This window comes from Cornus florida, unplaced genomic scaffold, assembly GCF_030987335.1.
Source record: "Cornus florida cultivar Cherokee Brave unplaced genomic scaffold, ASM3098733v1 CherokeeBrave_3.0.0_Hap2_Chr05, whole genome shotgun sequence".
In the NCBI taxonomy this organism is placed as follows: domain Eukaryota; kingdom Viridiplantae; phylum Streptophyta; class Magnoliopsida; order Cornales; family Cornaceae; genus Cornus; species Cornus florida.
Genome location: NW_026775575.1, coordinates 116,369,873 through 116,392,276, shown reverse-complemented (window position 1 = coordinate 116,392,276; position 22,404 = coordinate 116,369,873). Strand labels below are relative to the sequence as shown.

At 35.7% G+C, this 22,404-nt stretch overlaps 2 protein-coding genes and 1 pseudogene across 4 annotated transcripts; all 3 read left to right on the top strand.

Annotated features, from left to right (window-relative positions):
- Positions 1 to 271: 271 nt before the first annotated feature.
- LOC132308881 (uncharacterized) lies at positions 272 to 10,362 on the top strand. Of its 3 annotated transcripts, none has more exons than XM_059807160.1 (10): positions 272 to 675; positions 1,952 to 2,054; positions 4,911 to 5,036; positions 5,382 to 5,450; positions 6,031 to 6,146; positions 7,136 to 7,190; positions 7,364 to 7,484; positions 8,488 to 8,535; positions 8,634 to 8,728; positions 9,179 to 10,362. In XM_059807160.1, the coding sequence occupies exons 3-10, from the start codon at positions 4,935 to 4,937 to the stop codon at positions 9,188 to 9,190; spliced, it is 618 nt and encodes a 205-aa protein (XP_059663143.1). In that variant the 5' UTR covers positions 272 to 675; positions 1,952 to 2,054; positions 4,911 to 4,934; the 3' UTR covers positions 9,191 to 10,362. The 3 variants fall into 3 exon arrangements, with proteins under 3 accessions (XP_059663143.1, XP_059663142.1, XP_059663141.1); XM_059807159.1 differs by having other exon boundaries at positions 277 to 675; positions 4,927 to 5,036; positions 9,175 to 10,362; XM_059807158.1 differs by having other exon boundaries at positions 278 to 675; positions 9,175 to 10,362.
- A 4,529-nt stretch (positions 10,363 to 14,891) lies between these two features.
- Positions 14,892 to 16,173, top strand: LOC132310509 (xanthohumol 4-O-methyltransferase-like). The gene is made up of 2 exons (XM_059808675.1): positions 14,892 to 15,671; positions 15,804 to 16,173. Exons 1-2 carry the CDS (start codon positions 14,904 to 14,906, stop codon positions 16,101 to 16,103), a joined length of 1,068 nt encoding a protein of 355 aa, XP_059664658.1. The 5' UTR covers positions 14,892 to 14,903; the 3' UTR covers positions 16,104 to 16,173.
- A 4,433-nt stretch (positions 16,174 to 20,606) lies between these two features.
- On the top strand, positions 20,607 to 21,795 carry LOC132310507 (xanthohumol 4-O-methyltransferase-like; annotated as a pseudogene).
- Positions 21,796 to 22,404: the final 609 nt, after the last annotated feature.

Sequence of the window (22,404 nt, the reverse complement as noted above, 5' to 3'; positions counted from 1 at the left end):
TAAAGCCTTCTTTTTGACTGATTAAATTTTATAAAATAATAATTTTACCTATAAAATATAATATAAAATATTATATTAATATATAAACATTATCTATTTTTTAGACTCAAAACCACTTTTTGATGGTTGATGAATCAATAAGGTCAAATACAACTTTGTATGATGTGTAATTTGTCCAAATTTTAAAAGAGATTGGATTATCTAATTCATAAAAATTCTTAAAATTAAATGTAAAAGAGTAACAAAAATAAGGATATCTCTGACAAAAAAAAAAAAAAAAAAACAGAGAGTCAAAATACAAATGAGTTCATATTGAATTGGGGTTAATATGTCCAAATTAGAACATGCAATTAAAGAAATGCATTGACCACAATTTAGATGGACAACACACACACAAACACACACACAGAGATATAGCACATTCCGAAATATAAAATAAAAAAACACAGAGAGCGCGCGCTACTGTTTAGGCGTCCTTTTAGCTACACGGCTAGATTGGAAGGCAATGCCAGAAGACCAGAGTCTATCTGTGTGAGGGTCTGAGTGTTTTGCCCATTTTTTCATTCCAAATCCCAATAATTCACAGAGGATGCCCTTCTTCTTCATCTTCTTCCACTTTCCTCGAGAGGGCCTCACTCACATCTCAACAACAACAACAACAATATGCCATAATAGGTAACTTTTTCTTTTATTTGTTTCTCTCTCTAGCTTTATCAATGAATCATGAATATGGGTCTGTCCGTCTCGGGTGTTATGCAGAGAGGAAACTCAAATTTTCATGCCTTCTGCCCTAAACTTTTCTTTGCAATAATGTTTAGGTAAAAACAGATCCCTTTGATTGCGCTGTTAAACTTTCCCTTATGGGGTTTTGAAATTTAGGTTTTGCCTACCTCTCTCTCTCTCTCTCTCTCTCTCTCTCTCTCTATCTCCTGGCTGGAAAGTGAGTTAGAGAGAGAGAGAGGGAAAATTGAAACAATGGAAGGTTGAATTATAGGAGCAAAGCATGGGCTGGTGCAATCATTGGTTTTGCTTTTTCATCATCATGTTACTTTTTATCTATTCCCCTTGGATGAGAGAAAATGGGTGAATCTATTGCCTTTCATTTTGCCTCCGATGAAATTAAGGAATAGACAATGCATTCCCTCTTGCTCTTCTCTTCGCGGAGTTAAACCTTAACCTTTGCCTTCTCCAATTTCTTCATACATCCTTGTGTTTTTTTTTATGAGAATCAATTCAAATTTCAATTTAATTTTTGTAGCATTGATGATTTGGAGCTACACATTAGTTCACAGCTTGTCCCCACTGGACTTTTATTATTCTTTTGCATATGTGATAGTCTGATATAACTAAGCCTTTTGGTGTGAAAAACCTTTATGAGCTTTTTCACTCTGTGACTAAATTAAACATTGCTCTATAAATTGACATCGCTTGGTTTTAGAACCCACCCCGTACAAGTGCCATTAACACAATATATGTTCTTCACCCCAATCTATAATGTCAATGCACCCTTTGATATAATAACTCCTCTGGTGTAATAATTGATATTACCTTGCTTTTGCTTCCATTTCTGCTGACAATAGCTACTGGTATATTTTCCCTGTCCAAACACGTTGTGTATAATTCATATGAGCTCCTGTGCTGCTCTGCATACTTTAGTAGAAGTTCAGTACTCATACTATTTTGTCCTGATTTCAGTTTTACTCCATGTTTATGTTCTGAAATCACTGTTGTGTTTCTATTATGTTCATAAATGTGTTTTTATAATAAGTGATTGCTGATTGTTATTCTAAACAAATCTGGATACTATAACATTTGACGAAATCATTTATTCTTTTTCTTTTTAATAAAAAGTTAAAAGAAAGAAATGAATACTATTTATGATTCTATTGGTTCACCATATAGTGTGTAGCACCTGAGTTGTGCAATTACTTTGTACGGCTTTCAAATTCAGGCTGATGATGATGAAGTTTATTGGAGACAAGAGAGGGTTGATGAAGAGTTGGCATGGTCGTATAATTCTGCTCACGTAATATCACAGTTAGCTCAATGTTTTAGTGAGTAGAAATTCTTGATACCCTTTATAGAACTTTTGTTATTTTATATTTTGCTTTTGATATCTTTCTTTGCGTGTTTAATTTCTTATATTTGGATTCACCTTGCACTCTTTCTTTTACTATTAAGGTATTGGCATAATAGTGAGTAGTTTCTTCCCTTAATTTTAATCCCACAGTTAATTAAACCGGGTTGATTGCCAAAATTTCCCTATACTAAACAAGTTTGGGCAAGTTGCCCCCTTGAACTAAAGATATAACATATCACCGCCTTCAACTAACAAAAATTATTACAGGTACTCCCTCCGAAGGGAGGTATCTTGCAACTTTTTTTGATAGTTGAGGGGCCAAATTTCATTGTAGGGGGGAACATTCTCATTTATGTTCTTTTACTCTTATCTATATAATTTGCTTGATCATTTGAAAAAGAAAAAGAAAAAAAAGTGCAAACTTTTATAGTACAGAGGAGTTTTTGCAATTAAGCCGATTAAAAAAGCACATGACTTCTATTAGCATGCAGCTAATTTATATTTTGCAGTAGCACTGCTAATGAATGTTAATTAAATGGGAAGAGATGTTATAATAAACCTAGAAATATCACTGGCTTGGAGATGAAATTATACATAGGCAAAAAGACTGCATTTCTGCTAACTACTTATTTGCACATCTGACTCCTTTGATGTATTTTCTAGGGTCAAGTGCAGAAAACACTCCTATAGTATGTTTACAATGCGTATCACACCCCTTATGTGCATAAAACTTTCTTAAATTTCAATTTGGTGCAAATAGGTCCCTCCTAACACATTTAAGTTATAGTTTGACTAAATTGCCCTCATGTACACATTTTATATATTATTTAAAAATGCATCATTTTATGAAATGATGAAAATGGTCATTTAGTTCATGAGGGGTGTGATACGCATTGTAAGCATATTATAGGGGTGTTTTCTGCACTTTATAGACTATTGTTGTTTTGAATCTTTTGATCTTAACTGTTAGATTTAATTGAGAACATAGTTTTATCGCGATTTGAATAGTTTAATGACGGAAGACAATTGAACACCCATTTTTTGTTTTTTGTTTTTTTTTTTTTCCCCCAATAAAGATTGTTTACCAATTTGTTGCTATGTAAAGAATTATATATATATATATATATATATATTTGTGAAAATTTATTGCAAATTCTAGAGTTTAAAAAATTAAATGTATATTGTTTATATATAATGAATAAGTATCTTTGATTTACTTTTTTATTATATATTTAATAAAAACGAATAACTATATTAAAATTTAATTGAGAATATATATTTTTTTCTTTTTTATATTATAAAAGGAACTAAAGTTTTCATTCCGTATGATATACTGTACATTAATCTGACAATCGTGACAACAAATTTTTTAATTTTTTTTAAGAGAGATAATACATTGTTAGCGGAAATATATGGAGATAAATTTTTTTCCGAAAAGGTGAGAGAGTCCTTAAAAGTGGGTTAAATATAGTTATTGTGCACATAACACCCCTATGCTATGAGATAATTAGCATACACACCCCCTTGGGAATTTTCAGAAGAGTAAAAGGGCAAAACGGGTATTACAGCATTACTTTATGTCAAATTTCTGATTGAGGGGTGTTTCTGCACAATTTTAAAAGGATAGGGGTGTTTTTAGCACACTTTTTCAAATAGGGGATGAAAGTGCTACGCAAAGTATACATTAGGGCTGTTTTTCTGCACTTGACCCTATTATCCATATACGCTCACATAATCATATACACTTGCATAATCCCAGTGTCCTGGTATAAACAAAAATACATTAACGATATAACCTTTTCAAAGATATTAATGAACTAATTGCTTACAGTGGTACCAATTTGGGTTAAAATCAGACATTTTATAGGATTGATGTTTGACTGATTGGTTAATAATGGATTATTCCAAAATTCCTAGAGTTTAGTCCCACAAGTTTCTGCATGAGATTTGAGATCGCTCCATATTTTACAAATAATTAGGGTTCAATCCAGTTTTTCTGCATTAATTGACTGAGTGGTGAGTCTGATGACTAAAGGTCTGTTAATTGAATGATGGAATTACTAGCAAAAAGACAAAAAAAAAAAAAAAAAAAAAAAAAAAAGAAAAAGAAAAAAAAAAGCTCTTTTAAGTTGTGGATTTTGCAGAAAAGCTTTCAATAGTTACACGTCTTCAGAGCTGACCTTATTCATTGACTTCCGAAGCTTGAATCCTCAATTACCCATATTCTAGAAACAACAATATAAATTTAAGCGCTTGAGATGTTTCAAAAATCCAATTGGTAGCCTAATGACATGGTCTCTTATTTAAGTTTAACATACATACTTACAGTTGCAGCATGGGCCTTGCCATGTTGATAATTTATAAGGGCAAAGACTGAAAATACCACCAAATGAACAAGAGATAGATAGTAGTAGAGCAGAAGAGGATTAAGAGTGTCCACGAGTTGATAGAAGTTGCTAAAAAAAAAAATGCAAAATTATGCGACATAAGTTAAAAACTCTATCTTATAAATACAACACTTGCATAGCAATTACTTCATTGATATATTTTAATCAGTTAAAACCACTGAATAGTAATGCTGTTTTGATTTTGTGTGTGTGTGTGGGGGGGGGGGGGGGGGGGTGGTGTGTTGGGGTTTGTTGGGTTTGGTTTGGGTTGTATTCTTACATAGCATAATAAGAATGTTTTCAGGTAAAAAGAATGCACCCCTTGATAGAATAACCCCTGGTGTAATAATTGATATTGCCTTCTTTTTGCTTCTGTTTCTGCTGACAATAGCTACTGCCCTATTTTCCCTGTCCAAACACATTGTGTATAATTCATTGTTCAGTATTTGGTGGGTGTAGCTAATGCTATGGTTGGAGCACGATCATGGATAGTGGGAATCTTTAGCCGCTCAGGCAATAAACATTCTGGAAGTGGAAAAATTACTGATTTACCTTTGACTTCTCTTCAGGTAAATTGGGCATTTTAACAAGTCATGGGCTTGCTGCATTCGATTATATATCTTTCATTTTTCTTCTCTCTCTCTCTCTCTCAGTATATATAATTTGTAGACATACATCATATAGGTTGCGATATTTTTCTTATTGTTACATGCATCTGATTCTGATTCTGCTTCTGTGAGCCTTCTATTGGGTTTTCTTTGAAAGTTTTAGTCAGAAATCATCAAATTGAAAGAACTTTGGGAATTTATTTTGTGTTTAAGTGGTTCACATTCTGTGGATAAAATGGTTGTTTTATTGACATGGCTATAATTGGTCAGCCCTACGTAACTTTTTTTTCTATTACTTCCTAGCAGAAAGAAAGACTACAAAGGCTTCAAGAACGATTACAAGTACCTTTTGATGAGACTCGCCTTGATCATCAAGTACTCCCTCCACGCTTTTGCTCAATTGTTTTTTTCAATTTGAACATTCACATTTCTGTCTTGCTTGAAATCTGATAAATGTAAAGAAAGATATGATAGCATGTGGATTGACTGAGGCTATGGCCTTAAATAGAGCGGAATGGAAACATGGGTTTTATGTAGCTGACCCCAAATAATTGGGAAAAGGCTTGGTGGTTGTTATTGTTGTTGAAATTTGATGAATATTATGTACACTTGGGTGACTCAATTAGTTGCTAAACATGGACTTTCCCTCTAAATTTTCACCAAGAAGCTTGAACTGTTTAATAAGTATAGAACTATAGATATAACAGTTATTATATGACCGTGATATATATTTTCTTACAGAACAGCAACTTATTGGCTCTTAGTGTAAATTTTAGCTGCAGTCTTTGGACAGCAACTTATTGACCCAGTTTAGTGACTTTTTCGTCCCTAAATTTTATCTTTTAATTCCTTTTTTTCCCCCTTTGGAAACTGACTTTCCAAAGGATTTGCAGCATTTTACTCTGCTTACCAGATTTTTGCATTACTTGATTTCAGCATTCACTCCTTTTGACAGGAAGCTCTTAGAGTATTGTGGCATTCAGCCTTTCCAGATGTTGCTCTTGATGGTTTGATCTCTGAGCAATGGAAAGATATGGGTTGGCAAGGCCCTAATCCATCAACTGACTTTAGGTACCATCTGTAACCCGAAATGCTAACTCGAATTAGTTTTGCTGGCCCCTATCCAAATAAGATTGATAAACTGTCGGGAAATAAGGTGGTTTAAGTTGTCTATTAGGCTGCAATCATATCATATTTGAGGTTTCTGATTTATTCAGTTGTTTTTACATGGTTTTGTTGACAGTAGATTTTGCTTTCCTGATGCTGAAATGAGTTTGATTTGGTCTGGTTATTTCATCAAAAGCTGGTGCCTTGTTTCTTAAAAAACCTTTGTTGTAATGATCTATTTCATTAATACCTCCTTTCTGAGAACTGATTTGTGCTTCAAATGCTAGGGGCTGTTTTATTTATTTTATTTTATTTTTTATTTCTTGGAAGTTAAGATGATTGTATATATGTGTATAAGTAATAATTACATATGGACTTGGATATAGCCGGTGGATCGGTCCACTGAACATTTTGCTAGTGGACAAGCTCACTCATTTATAACCAAGACAAAACAAAAACCCATATTAGAGCAAAATACAAAGGAGCCCAGAAAGCATTTGGATTTCAAACCCATGCATATCAAGCACATCCCAAACGAGCGACCCAACTCAAAATAGTAGCCATTGGGTGGTTACTAAACAATCCAGTGATTTCAAACGCTAGGGGCTGTTTGGTTATGAAGGTTCAGAGTCATTTCAAAGGAACCTTATCATGTGATCAAAATCAAAGCAATGGAAAGCTGGTCTTTAAATAACATTAATAATTGGATTGTCTAGTTATTCTGTGATTCATTTTACATCACATTTCCTAGCAGAAACAAATGGAAAAATGTCATCTTCATAGATGTCCAAATTGACCCTAAGATAAAAAAGAATTGGTGAATCTGATGCACGCAAGAATATGAGAGGTAGAAGTAATATGAATAATTACCGCTTTGTTTATTTTCATTTTTTCTTTACGTTCTCAATATTTAGAAGTATTCTGTCTCATTAAGATGTCCTATTTTTTCTTAGGGGTTGTGGTTTTATTTCGCTTGAGAATTTGCTGTTTCACGCAAGGACTTATCCGGTATGACTTCTCCAAAGAGTCCTTGGGATGCTTCATTTCTTCTTTCTAAGTTTTATGTTGCTTTGATATTTTCTCTTAGCACCTATATTCTTTACGTTTATCTTTAATCTATGCAAGTCTAAAGTTATGTAAAAGATGGGTTATTACTGATAATATAAAAATTCAAAATGAAGGCTTCTTTTCATAGGTTATTGTTCAAGCAAGGTGGGAAGCGAGCAACATGGGAATATCCATTTGCTGTTGCTGGCATTAATGTATCATTCATGTTGATTCAGATGCTGGATTTGCACTCAGGTTTGTCGAGTATATATATTGTCTGATGCCATACCGACTGGTTTAGATAGGGATTGTTCAGATGCCATACCAAAAAGAGGCATATGGCACGAAATGAAAATAAAATTATATCATCTTTAGCTCTAATGCTTATCAATATTAGTGTCTCTGCCTTCATAGCATTTAACTGACGTTGTATTGTCACTTCTTATGATCTCTATATCACATCATTTGTTAATTTTGCTGATAACTTGAATAGAGAAATTGCATATTCAAGCACTATCACATAATGTCGTTTCTAAAAGGTGTCAAATTGCTCCATTATCTTTTCAATCGGAATTATTTTAATTCTTGAGCCTGTCATTTTTATGTTCTTTTGAAGGTATATCATAACAGTACCAACGGGGGGTCAAATTTTTTATTGTATTTTTCTCAAAATTCTATTTATTGTACTTATTTATGGTTATTAATGGTGATTTTATATAGGAAAATTAAAGGTGAAGAAATCACTTGTGGCCCTTCAAAGTCCAATGAACCTTTTTAGTCTTACTTTTAAAACTTGAATCTAGTGTTTTTGTTAAATGTTAATTATCATTGTAATCCTTACTACAATATATTAATACTCTATTCATATCTGTCTATATACATATGTATGTATGTTATTTGTTATATTATGAATTCAAGAGAGAAGAAAAAAGAATACTTGACACTTGACTACCTGATTTATAGGCTGTCAATTGTTATTCTCTCCATATTTTCTTCTCCCCAAAGAAAATTTGCTACAGCTATTTTATTTTATTTGTATATCACTAGTTTGACCCCCTAAAATGAATATTTCTGGCCTTGTCCCTGGTGACCAAAACATTGTCACAATTTGAGCTCTTTTTCTCATTTATGTTACCGGTGGTTCAATCTAGTTTAAATATACATATATTTTGTTCCATGGTAATTGGATTGAAAAATTATAGAATATAAACTAAAAGAAAATGTTAATGCTTATTAACGTTTTTCTCTTCATTTGCAGAGAAACCAAAATGTCTTCCAGGAATCAATTTTGTTAGATTATTAGGAGGTAAAGTACTAGTTTTCCCACTGGTTTAAACCAGAAATGTTTTTATTCAGGATACTTTGTGTTCTTGCTAAAGGAACTTCGAATTTACGTAACTGCAGAGGACGAAGAAGCCTTTGATGTTCTATACTGTATAGCTTATGAGTTGATGGATGCTCAGTGGCTTGCTATGAGTGCTTCGTACATGGAGTTTAACGTAATCCCTCTCTCTCTCTCTCTCTCTCTCTCATGCATATGACAATTATTTCTTTTTCATTTTTTTTTAAAAAGAAGCTTTTGTATTGTTTTTTATTTTTTTATTTTTAAAAAGCTTCATGTGTTTACAATAAGCATGGCATCCCATATATTGCTTCTTTTTTTTCCCTAATCTTGTTGGCAACCAGAGTGAACAAAAGGCTCCATTCATACTGTTAATAATTTTGTTGGCATAGAGTAATGGCAAAACAATACCTGCCATCAGCATGGACTGTGATATATGTGTTGCTGTCCTGCCAAATGCAAGTATATGGTCAAGCCAAACAAGAGTAGTGGAAATATTGTCTTTCCAAATTACTAGAACGAATTTTCTCTTTTGTCAGTTGTGAAATCAAACTTGGAATTGGTTTCCGAATAAACTGATGATTTGCCAATTACTTTTCTTAGGAAGTTCTACAAGTAACAAGAACACAATTGGAGAGAGAACTATCTCTAGAAGACGTTCGTCAAATACGAGGTTTACCGGCTTACAACCTGATGTACCACTAGTTTTGCTCATTAGCTTGTTTTGGAAATCCACGGAACATTTTTGCTATGAACTTGAGCAGCTCCAAGCCGATTGCTAACTTGAGAGGTCGAAGATCTGTTGTGACTTTTCAAATGTGGGTTGTTTGTACACGACGCCAAATTTGATGGTTCCAGGGCTGAAATGTGCACGATGGAATGGAGTTATAGCATTAATGGTGTTGAGCTAGAATTGATAAACTCTTTGTTACAAGCAGTAGCCGATGAGTGAAATTATAGATTGAATAATGCTTCTAATCATATCATGATAAAGGCTGCTCTTGTAGGTTCCTAATTTCTCTCGTCTACAGATGGATGGATTGGCTCACCAATTATTTTCTAATGTCTTCTTGTAGGTTCACTTAACTGCAGCAGCATGGGTTTTATTTTGGTATGAGATGAATATTTCTATACAACAGGTAGATTAATAGAAGAAAAAAGTTAGTAAAAGGTGTAAAAATCACACTTGAAATAAGAAAAATAAGTTCTGTATATTTCCTTGTAGCAAAAGTTGCTTACATTGGCCAAGTTCTTAGATTAAAAGATAATGATATTTGGTTGGGAGGAAAGTAAAAAAAAAAACTTGCAGAAATATGTTGATCACTTGCAGAAGACAAAAACAAACCAAACCAGAACATTAGATAGGAAAATGTAACTTATGATGTGTTAACCAGAATAAATATTAGATTCTACAGATTTCCTTTAATATATCTTTCAATTGAAAATTTAAATATGCAATAATTAAATATGGTTAGTGTGAAAAATTAATTTATTACAATCGTTGCAACGATAACGTGCAACAACGTGGTGCAACATACAACTACAAACATTCCATCAAAATACATATATCTATTTTTTAGTTTTATTGTAGATAAGGGCGGATCCAAGAATTGTTAATGGAGTGGGTTAATATTTGTTTTGTGAGCTAATACTAGTAATATTTTTTTCTTTTTTGGCTGGACTAAAATTACCTATAAAAAAAAAAAAAAAAAAAAAAAATTTTGAGCGTACACATAAATCCGCTCTTGATCGTAAATCTGATTTGCTTTGATGGAGTGTTTGTAATTTGTCTGCCGCATTACGTCAACATTACAAGTGTTAATAGAGTACTCATAGCATTACTCATTAACATATATTTTTTTAAAGTAACACTTTCAATAGAGCTCTCTCATTGTAAACTCTTCATTTTAACTAATAAATTAAAAAAATGTATTAAATGATTCATTTGAATTTTCCCATATCTCAAAAAATTATTTCAGTGATTAAATGCTTAGGACTCATAACTTTTCCCGCTAGAGAGCATTCTTGAGTCTTGACAGCATTCCTCTATTTTTTATTCTTTCTTCTTACTTTTGCTATCAACATTATTTTATGGAATAATTACACTAACCTACCGTACTTGTTTGTCAAATAACACTTACCTCCTTCGAGATTTGTATATTGATAACATGGACCTCCCTTCCATTAACAAAAAACATTGTTACTAACGGAAAAAGATGATTTCAGCAATTTTTAATTCACAAATTCCTATTCAACCCTTGCAAGCCATGTAAATAAAGCAATTAAAATATCAAAAATACCCATATAATTATTTCTCCTCTCCCCTCATGTTCGAATCTTGAAATTCAAACTTTGATTTTAGTTATGATGTCTGATGGTGGAATCAAAACACTTCTTGAAGAGGTGGAATCATTGCTTTGCAAATTGGGTTTTCATTATGATGTTTGGTGGTGGAATTTTCATTCTAATTCATGAATAATTAGATTTCATTACTCAAATAATGATTGTGTTGAAAGTAGAATATAGCATGCACTAAAATAATTAGGCTTAATCTTCCATGGGCCCTTTTAAAGCTCCAGGCCCTGATGGGTTCACCCCTCTTTTCTTTCAACGCAACTGGGATATCGTTAAAGCTGATCTTCTTAATGGTTTCAATGCTTTCCTCGATTTCGGCCACATGCTCCGTAGCATTAATCATACAAACCTTGTGCTTATCCCTAAGGTAAAACATCTTACTAAAATGTCTCATTTCCGGCCAATTAGCCTCTGCAATGTCATATATAAATTTTTCTCTAAGGCTTTTGCTAACCGCCTTCGGCCCCTCATGAAGTTCCTCATTTCGGATCATCAATTAGCTTTCGTGCCTAACATAATTATTCATGAAAATATCCTCCTGGTCCATGAATTTCTGCACTATCTTAAATCCAAGTCGAGTGGCAAAAGGGGATTCCTCGTTTTCAAGCTGGACATGGAGAAAGCCTATGATCGCATTGAATGGAGTTTCCTTGAAGGCATGCTTCAAGGTTTTGGTTTCCACCACAAATGGTGCTCTATTATTATGTCTTGTGTTTCCTCGGTTTCGTTTTCTGTTGTTATCAACGGCGAAACAGGTTGATGTTTTCAACCCTCACGGGGTATGCGCCAAGGTGATCCCTTATCTCCATTCCTCTTTCTTCTGTGTGCAGAGGGCCTAAGCCTATTGTTAAAGCATGCTGAAAGCGTTGAGTCCATTCATGGGATTCAGATTGGCCAATCAGTTCCCAAAGTTAGCCATATGCTTTTCGCGGATGACGTTATCCTGTTTTGTAAGGTTAAAGAGTATAAGGTCTCCAAGCTCATGGATATTCTTGATTTTTTCTCTTCCATTTCAGGTTAGAGAGTTAATTTCTCCAAATCTCGTGCTTTTTTCAGTAAGAACACTGACCCTTCCTTGTGCCTCTCTTTATGTAGAATTATGCGCATTCAACCTTCTAATTGGGTTAACAAGTATTTAGGTATCCCATCTCTTATCCATTACTCTAAAGCGGAAGCATTTACATTTATGAAGGAGAGATTGGTGGCTAAGGTGAAATCTATGAAAGGTCACATGCTTTAGCGGGCTGGTCGGGAGGCGATGCTTAAATCAGTTCTAGCGGCTCTCCCTACCTATGCCCTCCAGTTCTTCAAAATCCCCTCTTACATTACCGAGGAAATCACTAGTTATTTTCGAATTTTTTAATGGTCAAGTAAAGATAAAGGTCACCCAATTAACTGGGTCACTTGAAATGTTTTATGCCGTCCTAAAAATCATAGCGGGTTGGGTTTTCAAGACTTAGAGGATTTCAACCTCGCCCTTTTGGCAAGGTTTGGTTGGCGTATGGAAATGGGTGAGAGTTTGAATGATCAATCTCTGTTCTTTACTATGTTCAAGCAAAAGTACTTTTGTAACCAACCTTTTCTCAATTTGTCATGTCCAGTCAATGCTTCTTGCGGCTGGCGAGGTATTTCAACAACCAAAACTCTTATAAAAAAAGGTATTGCTTGGAGGGTGGGCAATGGTGCTGATATTAATATTCGAACTGATAATTGGCTGTCGGACCCCTCAAAACCTTTTATTTCTTCTCTTTTTGTGCATCCCTCTTTGCAGAAGGTCGAAGAGCTCATTGATCATAACACTCGCTCTTGGAACCGTGTTTTGATCCGTCAGCACCTTAACTTCAGGGATTCCAATCTCATTTTTCAGATCCCTCTTGGGTTGTCAGGCGTTCCGGACCGCCGGTTTTGGTTCCCCTCTCCAAATGGTACCTTTTCGGTTTAGTCTGCTTACAAGCTTGCAAGGTCTCTCCGAGAGGTCAATGCCTCTCACACTCCCTCATCCAGCCATGCTCAAGAGCAGTTGTCCCTGTGGAAGTCCATTTGGAAGATTCAAGCTCCCCGCAAATTTCTTTTCTTCCTTTGGCAATGTTGTCATGAGCGGATTCTAACCCTTTCAAAGCTTCGTTCTCGCAAGGTGGTGGCTGATTCTACTTGTCTTTAGTGTGGCCTCTTTACGGAATTAGTCTCTCACTTGATTTTCACTTGCCCTTTTTCCCGTATGGTGTGGAAAGCTTCCCCGCTGCACGCTGTTTTCACAGAGTCTGAAAATGGGTCTTGGTCCCATATTTGGTTTTCTCTGGTGTCTGGTTGGAAACTAAGCCATTTTTTCAAAGACTTGTGTAGTTTGGGGTGCTCCATCTGCTGGCATATTTGGAAGGCTCGGAATGACCTTCATTTTAAGAGCCTTAAGCGTGTTGTCTTAGACGTGGTCAGCAAGGCTATCTCATCTTTTCAAGAGTTTGCCGAGATTGGGTCTCAACAAGCTCTGTTTTCCCCTCAACCGATGTCTCGAGCCCCTGTTCCTTCTTACTGGTTTCCTCCTGCTGCGGGGCGCTTAAAATTGAACTGTGATACTTCTTTCTCTACGGGTTTTCGAGCGTGCGGAGGGGGCCTCATCCTCTGAGATTCCTCCGGCTACCCTCTGAAAGTCGTTTCCTTCTTTAAGCCTAACATTGGGTCTGCTGAAATGGCTGAAGCTATGATCCTTAGAGATTGTCTCTCCCTTTTGCGTGTTTGGGTTTCAATAATGTTGATGTTGAGGGTGACTGTTTGTCTGTTATGTCCCTCTCCCCTGAGTCCTCTTTCCTAGTGAATATGTTTGATGATATTTACTCTCTTCTGGGCTCTTTGGTGGATTGCTCTCTTATGTGGGCTCCTTGTTCTTGTAATGCAGTGGCTCATGCTATCAGCCGATTCTCCCTCAGCTTTCGATCTTCATATTTGTATTGGGATTTTTGGCCTGGTTTGCTCCTCTCTGTTATTGAGAATGACCTTTATCTTCTTCATGGGTGATGATGTTGTTCCTTTTGGGTTGCTCTGTTTTGGGATTCCCCCTGTTTTCCTTGTATCCTTGTTCAGATAAAAAAAATTAAAACAATACTCTGTCCATTTTTACTATAATGAATCAGAATACTATTATTATCCCCCAAAAAAAATTACAATTGCAACCAACAGCCTCGAACCCCTCTCTTCTTTCTCTAACTCCATCATCCTCATCCACAATTCGGTGGCCAACCACAAGAGATGCAAACCCATTACTTGCCGACAACCAGAGATGGCAACTCTCCCGCCGAAATCGGAGCTCAAGAGAGGCAGCAGTGAATTCGTGTGCTTCACTTCTCCTTTTTCCTTCCCACAGTACCATAGAAACAGAGTGAAGAGAAAAATTAATCTTTTTTTCTTATGATTTTCTCTTAAGGTTCACCAATCTTTTCTTTAATTTCGAATTGGAGACCTGTTGGTCTTAAATGCCGCGCCACGGACGTCTCATCCGATAAGAGGAGAGAGAAGACATAAACACTCTCTCTATACTGTTAGATGTTATAATACTTCATGATTTATTTTGTTCGTTGAACATGCAAACCTGCCATTTGGCTAAACAAGCTTTTGACGAGGAAATTGCAGAGTTGGATACTCTTGTTGCAGACCCGCAACCATCCTCTCTCAAACTGAAATGGGTCTGGTCTCTCTTGGGCTTTTTTGTCTTTTCAAAATTTATTGTATTTATAATAAAATACAATAGAGATATAATAAGGGTAAAAAAGTAATTTTGACAGAACTATTAATGTCATCCATCAAAGAGGGAAGGTCCTTGTAATTTGACAAATAAGAAAGGAGGTTAATGTAGGTTGACAAAATTTTTGGAGAGATGAGTGTAATTATTCCTTATTTTATTTGCTTATTAATATCTTGGACGCAGGCAGACACATTCGCAACTCTAACAACGCAAACACACACACAAAAGCGCACAAGAGAGAATGGAAAATCAAAAGCAAATAGATGCAGACTATCTGCTGCAAGGCCAAGGAGAAATATGGCAGCACATATATAGCTCTGTAAAATCCATGGCTTTGAACTGTGCTGTGGAACTTGGCATTGCAGACATAATAGCCTCCCACAATTGTCCCATCACTTTGTCCCAAATTGCCAATGACATTGGCTCCCCATCTCTAGACATTCACTGCCTCACACGCATCATGAATTTCCTAGTCCACATGAAACTCTTCGACGCAATTAGTCCCCAGCTTGACGGCCGAGAGACTCTCTACGGCCTCACTAATTCCTCTAGATGGCTCTTGCGTGATGCCGAGCTAAGTCTAGCGCCTTTGGTGCTAATGCGAAACCATCCATTGCTAACAGCCCCTTTGCATTTCCTCAGTCAATGCGTGACACAGGGCGGTACTGCATTCCACAAGGCACATGGCCGTGACATGTGGGATTTTGCATCCGTGAACTCTGAATTCAACAAAATATTCAACAGTGGCATGGAATGTACAGCCAAGATCACGACTAAGGCTGTGATATCAGAATACAGAGATGGGTTCGGGTGCTTTGGATCTCTAGTGGATGTTGGGGGTGGGACTGGGGCTGCAATTGCTGAGATTGTCAAGACCTATCCACATATCAAAGGGACTAACTTTGATTTGCCACATGTGGTTGCCACTGCACCAATTCATCCTGTTGTAGCCCATATTGGAGGTGACATGTTTAAGGCCATTCCTAAAGCAGATGCAATTTTCATGAAGGTAAGTAGTAAACACTCTCCCAAAGCATAATTAATTAATCCACACATATCATGGGTTTTATACATGCAAGTATTTTAATTTGTTCATATATATGTGGTTTGATTATGGTACTAATAATTAGAATGCGCGCAGTGGATTATGCATGACTGGAGTGACGAAGATTGTATCAAAATATTGAAAAACTGCCGGAGAGCAATACCAAAGGAAACAGGGAAGGTTATTATTGTTGATATAGTTTTGCAAGCAGAGGGTGATGGCCAATTTGACAAGACAGGGATGGCATTTGATATAGTGATGCTCGCGCACTTCTCGAGTGGGAAGGAGAGGACTGAGGCTGAATGGAAAAGGGTATTAGAAGGAGGAGGGTTTGGGAGGTACAAGATCATCAAAATTCCAGCTTTACAGTCCATCATTGAGGCCTACCCAGAGTGATTGATTGTGTGTGTGTGTGTGTTTTCTTGTAATAACGCCTCGTTAATTAGTACTTGATGGCTTCATTCTAATCGATACCATCCAACTTAAACCATTTACATTCAAAGTTGAAATTGTTCCAAGAAATGGGGTATGCTTGTGTTCTCATAGTACCAATATGAATCTCACGCACTGTTGAATAAAAATTTTAAACTGATCATAACAAAGAGTATGCGCTTTACATTCAACATATTTTTATTAGTTAATGAGGAAAACCTAAAATAAGCGAAGTACAATTAACCTTATCTATATGGTGCTCTTCAATTGAAGCCATAGTTAATACTTTGGTGGTTGAGCCAGTCACGGTTACAATGAGATTGACACAGCCCCCAATGATCGATCTAGAGCGAGACTTTTGTTGAGATGTCGTCAATTGACCAGAATCACATATTAAAAAATAGTTACCTTTCGTTATGGGAGACATGGTGGCAAGTTGCTATGGAGATTTAGATCAGAGTTGTAAGTCCGCTAAGTGCCAAAGCACGAATCTGTTCCGGCCAGCCTGGCTCTTTTGAATTCATGAACCTTGAGTCACTCAATTATTTTCGATGAGTACTGTTTTAATTCTTACACTCTGCGTTTATACTTTGGTTTCAATTATTATTATTTGTGACTTAATTTTATTATTTTTATTTTTTTGCACTCGAATTTGCTCTTACTCCCTCTCTGATGTGACTTTCAGTGAACCTCTACCATGGTTGGAGTGTTAAAGTAAAATAAAAGGGAAAACTACATATAAATGGAGTTAAAATTCCATATTTACTTAGAGATTGAGTCAAAGTTCCATATTACTCTAAAATGGATTGCTGAGGTGGCACATGATTTTTTACTGTTTAGAAAATTGTGGTGCATAAAATGCCCTTCCCTAACAAAAAAGTAGTACCTTCCGTTCAAAAAAGTAGTACCTTCGCGGGTGTTTAAAAAATATGGTATCTGGACACCAAAAAGTAATATCTTCAGTTCAAAAAAGTAGTACCTTCCAAGAAAAAGTAGTACCTTCGCGGAAGGGTATTTTAGGCACCACAATTTTTTAACAGTAAAAAATCATGTGCCACCTCAGCAATTCATTTTAGAGAAATATGAAATTTTGACTCAGCTCTAAATAAATATGAAACTTTGACTCCATTTATATGTAATTTTTCCTAAATAAAAATCAATGTGGGTCTGTTTTGGGAAGTGACCTGAAGAGGCGTGTATAGCAAGACGAGAAAAAAATAGCACTGCTTGTCTTGTGGGCATTTGGGTATTTTACCATGTGGCGGCAACAGGAGGAAGGGAAGAAAAAACATTCAGCGGGGAACAGTGCAACGTGGAAAGAAAAAAAGAAAGCAGTGTTAAAATTCGGTAAGTGACAAAGGCGATATTTTGTTTTGCAGGTTTGCCACTATTCGATTTATTTTATATTGTCAGACAAGATCTCATATAGTTGTTCGAAATAATTTGTCAGACAAGATCTCATATAGTAGTTTGAAATAATTTTTTATAGTAAAAGTTGGAATTATTAATTTTTATAGTAGTTTGTATTGATTGATTTTTTTAAGTGATAAAAGATTATTGTCTCGTGATACCCTCCACGCATAAGAGTGAAATGTTTCCCACATAAATCTTTGATACCTCTTGTTTGCATTTTTTTTTTTTTTTTGGATTATTTATTGAAAAATAATTCTCAACCATACTTTTCATAGTGAAACAATTAAGGTTATTGATTATTAAAGTGAGATCAATAAACTTAATAATTTTATTGTTAGAAGTATGAACGGATATCATTATTTTTATTTATTTTGTTTAATGTATTTGTTTATTGTCTTGTGATTTATTTGAGTGATTAATATTGTTAGCCCAAAATATTTGAGACTAGGAAGTAGTATCTAAGAAAATCGGTGAAAAACTTGTTTGGAGAAACTTTCAAATATAAAAAGGCATTCTTTGATAAGACCCTTTTACAAAGGATTTGTTAGTGACGGGGGTAGAAGATGGTGGCAAAATGTGGTGGTAGTGGCAACAGAAACGATAAAAGGTGGTGGCAGTGGTGGAAGATGACAGTGGTGGTGGTTGAAGGTGCCGTGGAAGAATAAAGGATCAGAAAGAATATAGGACAATCTTGTTAATTTATGAGATGTACACAGACAAATTAGTAAAAAGGCATTGAAATGGATTTCCCCATCATCGGCTAGTATGTGTAAACGAAGCACTACATTTTTTTTTTTTAAAAAAAAAAAGGACTTTTGAAGCTTGGGAAGACTTTTTGAGGCCTTGGGAAGCTCCCAAACGGAGTTTATAGGGTAGAATCGTATGAAGGGGATATTATTTTAGATAATCAATTTGATGAATTACTCCTAAAAGTTCACATCAAAATACTGTAGTGTTATTTTGGAAATAAAAAAAGTAAAGTCAAATTGGGTGCTATGATAAAATTGACGGCAATAAACTATATTTATTTAGAAAGCAAGAAAAATAAAAAATTAAGTTATTTAGAAACTTAGAATGGAGTATACGACCGTATTGAGGGTGATTCTGGCACGCCTGTGGATAAAAGTGCAAAAAATGAACAATTAATGAGTGAAGAAGGATACATATATTATGATGATGGGACCAAGTATTTGGTGGTGAAGAAGAAAGATACATTCTGATGCAAAGGCAGGCCTATCCGGCATTGCAATGCAAACTTTCTCCCTTCACTGCATAAAAAGTTGAAATTAAACCAAGAATAGTGCCTACCTATCAAAAATAATACTATGTATTTCTATTTCTTGGCAGTTGTATATCTCATATGAGTTAAGAGTCCTGTAAAATTAGTGATGATGTTAATGCATATGAACCAACACCATTATTCACTTTTAGGATTCCGTGATGTCAATCTGAGTAGCCAGCCCTATTACTCTTTTAAGTGACTCATGTTCGGCCTATAACATCATCAATTCACATACATATAACACCAAAAACCCTTTATTAAACTTGTCTAATACAGGCGATCGCTTGGTTATATAGGCTTGCAAAATAGGCTTTCCATGTTGAGTGGCCTACTTGGCTTTCCTTTCTTTGTACTCCACACTCTCTCTCTCTCTCTCTCTCTCTCTCTCTCCGTTCACTAAGGGCCCGTTTGAAAAGTGTTTTGTTTTGTAGTGTTTAAATTAGTAGTAGTAGTATTTTTCCCTTTGCCAAAAAACGAAGACGAGGTGTGTGAGATGTTTGTAATCGTGTAAGTATGATCCCCTACACATATCAGCCACATGACATGAGTGAGGTTTAAGTAGCATGAACAAAGAAGATGTCAATCCACTTGGTACAATAGATACAGTTTGTCCAGGCACTGAAAACCCGTCCTACCATCCAATTGTTGTTATGGAGACACATTCTCTTATTCTAATTCCTTGCCTCAACACACACAGAGTTTTATGCTGCAGATATTTCAACGTCATTTTATGAACACCTTTCAAGTTTTTTTCCCAAGTATTTCAACATTAAAAACTCGACAATGCCACTCTATGATATAGAGCCTATTGAGGCGGGTAGGTTTCTCCAGTTTTTCTGGTTGCTCGGCGCTGTGACTTGTCTCTGATGCTACAAGTGTCACGGCTGGGTTGGTGGCTTCTAACCCAAAAGCCACAACTGATGAAAGGAAGTCGTCTCTCCTCATATATCATTACAGTGCTTGTTCCATTTGGGGATTGTGAGTCCATGATACAAACGTAATTTTGCTCTCACAAATGACGGAATGACTTGTTCTCAGGCTTTTGATACCAAGCCTTCGCTTTGCATTCACTACGCTGATCCTTAATATATTGAAAAAATGGAGGAGGATCTGTAAATAATTAAATATGTTGCTGTTTACGAAACAAGGCAATTCACAACATATCTAAAGAGGATGAAAAGAGAAATCGACTAAAAGCAAAGAAGAGAATGAAAACTTCAGATAAATTAAGTTACAGAATCTAGAGAAATAAGGTTAAACATAAATTCAAATATCACCCAAGTGAACACTAAATAAGCATATATTAAATTTTATTTTAAAAAAAAAAAAAGCACGTACACAAGTTTTGGGACAAACACAATTTGTACCCTCTTCATTTTGCTAGTCTAGTATAGTATAATTTCAATTAGAACGCCAACCTAATCACTGTAAGCTTGATACATCAAAATGCATATTTTTAACCGAGAAATCAATGGGTTGGTTTCATTTGTTGCTTTTAATCATTTTGTGATACTAACTAGATTCTGTTATCTGATTGAGCCTTTCAATTAGAAGGCCAACCCAATCACTGTGAGCAGCTTGATACATCAAAATGTATATTTTTAACTAAGAAAAGAACGGGTTGGTTTATTTCATGCTTTTAATCATTCTGTGACAATAACTAGATTCTGTTATCTAATCGAGCCTTCTATCAATTTCAAGCTATATAAGAATGCACAGACACACACACAGTAACACAACATACACACACAACACAGGCGCACAGAGAGAGAATGGACAATCAAAAGCTAATGGATGCAGGTGCCATGCTACAAGGCCAAGCTGATATATGGCAATACATATATAGCTCTGTAAAATCCATGGCTTTGAACTGTGCTGTGGAACTTGGCATTGCAGATATAATAGCCTCGCACAAGTGTCCCATCACTCTGTCCCAAATTGCCAATGACATTGGCTCCATCTCTAGACATGAGCTGCCTCAAACGCATCATGAATTTCTTAGTCCACATGAAACTCTTCGAGGAAATTAATCCCCAGTGAGATGGCGGAGAGACTCTCTACAGCCTCACTCATTCCTCCAAATGGCTCTTGCGTGATGAGGAGCTAAGTCCAGCGCCTTTGGTGCTAATGCGAAACCATCCATTGCTAACAGCCCCTTTGCATTTCCTCAGTCAGTGCATGACAGAGGGTGGTACTGCATTCAGCAAGGCACATGGCTGTAACATGTGGGATTTTGCATCTGTGAACCCTGAATTCAACAAAATATTCAACAGTGGCATGGAATGTACAGCCAAGATCACGACTAAGGCTGTGATATCAGAATATAGAGATGGGTTTGGGTGCTTTGGATCTCTGGTGGATGTCGGGGGTAGGACTGGGGCTGCAATTGCCGAGATTGTCAAGACCTATCCACATCTCAAAGGGACTAACTTTGATGTGCCACATGTGGTTGCCACTGCCCCAATTCATCCTGGTGTAACCCATATCGGAGGTGACATGTTTAAGGTCATTCCTAAAGCAGATGCAATTTTCATGAAGGTAAACACTCTCCCAAAGTTTAATCCACACATGGGTGTCATACATGCTAGTAAATGTTCATATGTAATTCAAGTACATATGTGTTTTGATTATGGTACTAATAATTATGTATTTTCATCGCAGTGGATTATGTATGACTGGAGTGACGAAGATTGTGTCAAAATATTGAAAAACTGCCGTAAAGCAATACCAGAGAAAACTGGGAAGGTTATTATTGTTGATATAGTTTTGCAACCGGAGAGTGATGGCCTGTTTGACAAGACACGGTTGGCATTTGATATAGTGATGCTATCGCACTTCTCAGGTGGAAAGGAGAGAACTGAGGCTGAATGGAAAAAGATATTAGAGGATGGAGGGTTTGGGCGCTACAAGATCATCAAAATTCCAGCTTTACAGTCAATCATTGAGGCCTATCCAGAGTGATTTGTTGTGTTTGTTTCTTGTAATAAGGCCATTAGCACTTGATGGTTAATTTGATGGCTCCTAAATCCCATACAACTTGAACGATTCACATTCAAAGCTGAAGTTGTCCCAATAAATGGAGTATGCTTGTTATGTTCTCAAAATAACCATATGAATCTCATTGTTTAATGAAATTTTTAACTGATAACTGAGAGCATGTGCTTTACATTCAATCTATTTTTACAGACTCCCTTCAAAAAATTGGAGAGGGCGTATATTAACTAAGGACGAATTGCACAAAACTCTCTTGACTTCCATCGTTCGGCAAAAAACCAATTTATATATATATATATATATATATTAGCATAAAACTACCCTTTATGAAATCAAAATAAAAAATGTCTCTCTAGTTGGCATCACTACTATCTCAGTAGTGATGGTTAATCGAAGCATACATATATCACATCAATATATAATATAAGTTTCTATGAGGTTTGATATAGAATGGTTATGCATTTTTCTAAGATTAATATCCCAGTTTGTTTAGTTTCCTCATGAATGTCAAGTTACGACAAAAATGGCATGTTGAAATTTATGAAATGGTAAAAATTTGAGAAATTTGATGCCATG

Coding starts and splice junctions, on each gene's coding strand:
- LOC132308881 (XM_059807159.1), top strand. CDS start 4,935: ATGGTTGGAGCACGATCATGGATAGTGGGAATCTTTAGCCGCTCAGGC. Junction 5,037..5,381: donor TACCTTTGACTTCTCTTCAG/GTAAATTGGGCA, acceptor ACTTCCTAGCAG/AAAGAAAGACTACAAAGGCT. Junction 7,191..7,363: donor TTCACGCAAGGACTTATCCG/GTATGACTTCTC, acceptor TTCAAAATGAAG/GCTTCTTTTCATAGGTTATT.
- LOC132310509 (XM_059808675.1), top strand. CDS start 14,904: ATGGAAAATCAAAAGCAAATAGATGCAGACTATCTGCTGCAAGGCCAA. Junction 15,672..15,803: donor CAGATGCAATTTTCATGAAG/GTAAGTAGTAAA, acceptor GAATGCGCGCAG/TGGATTATGCATGACTGGAG.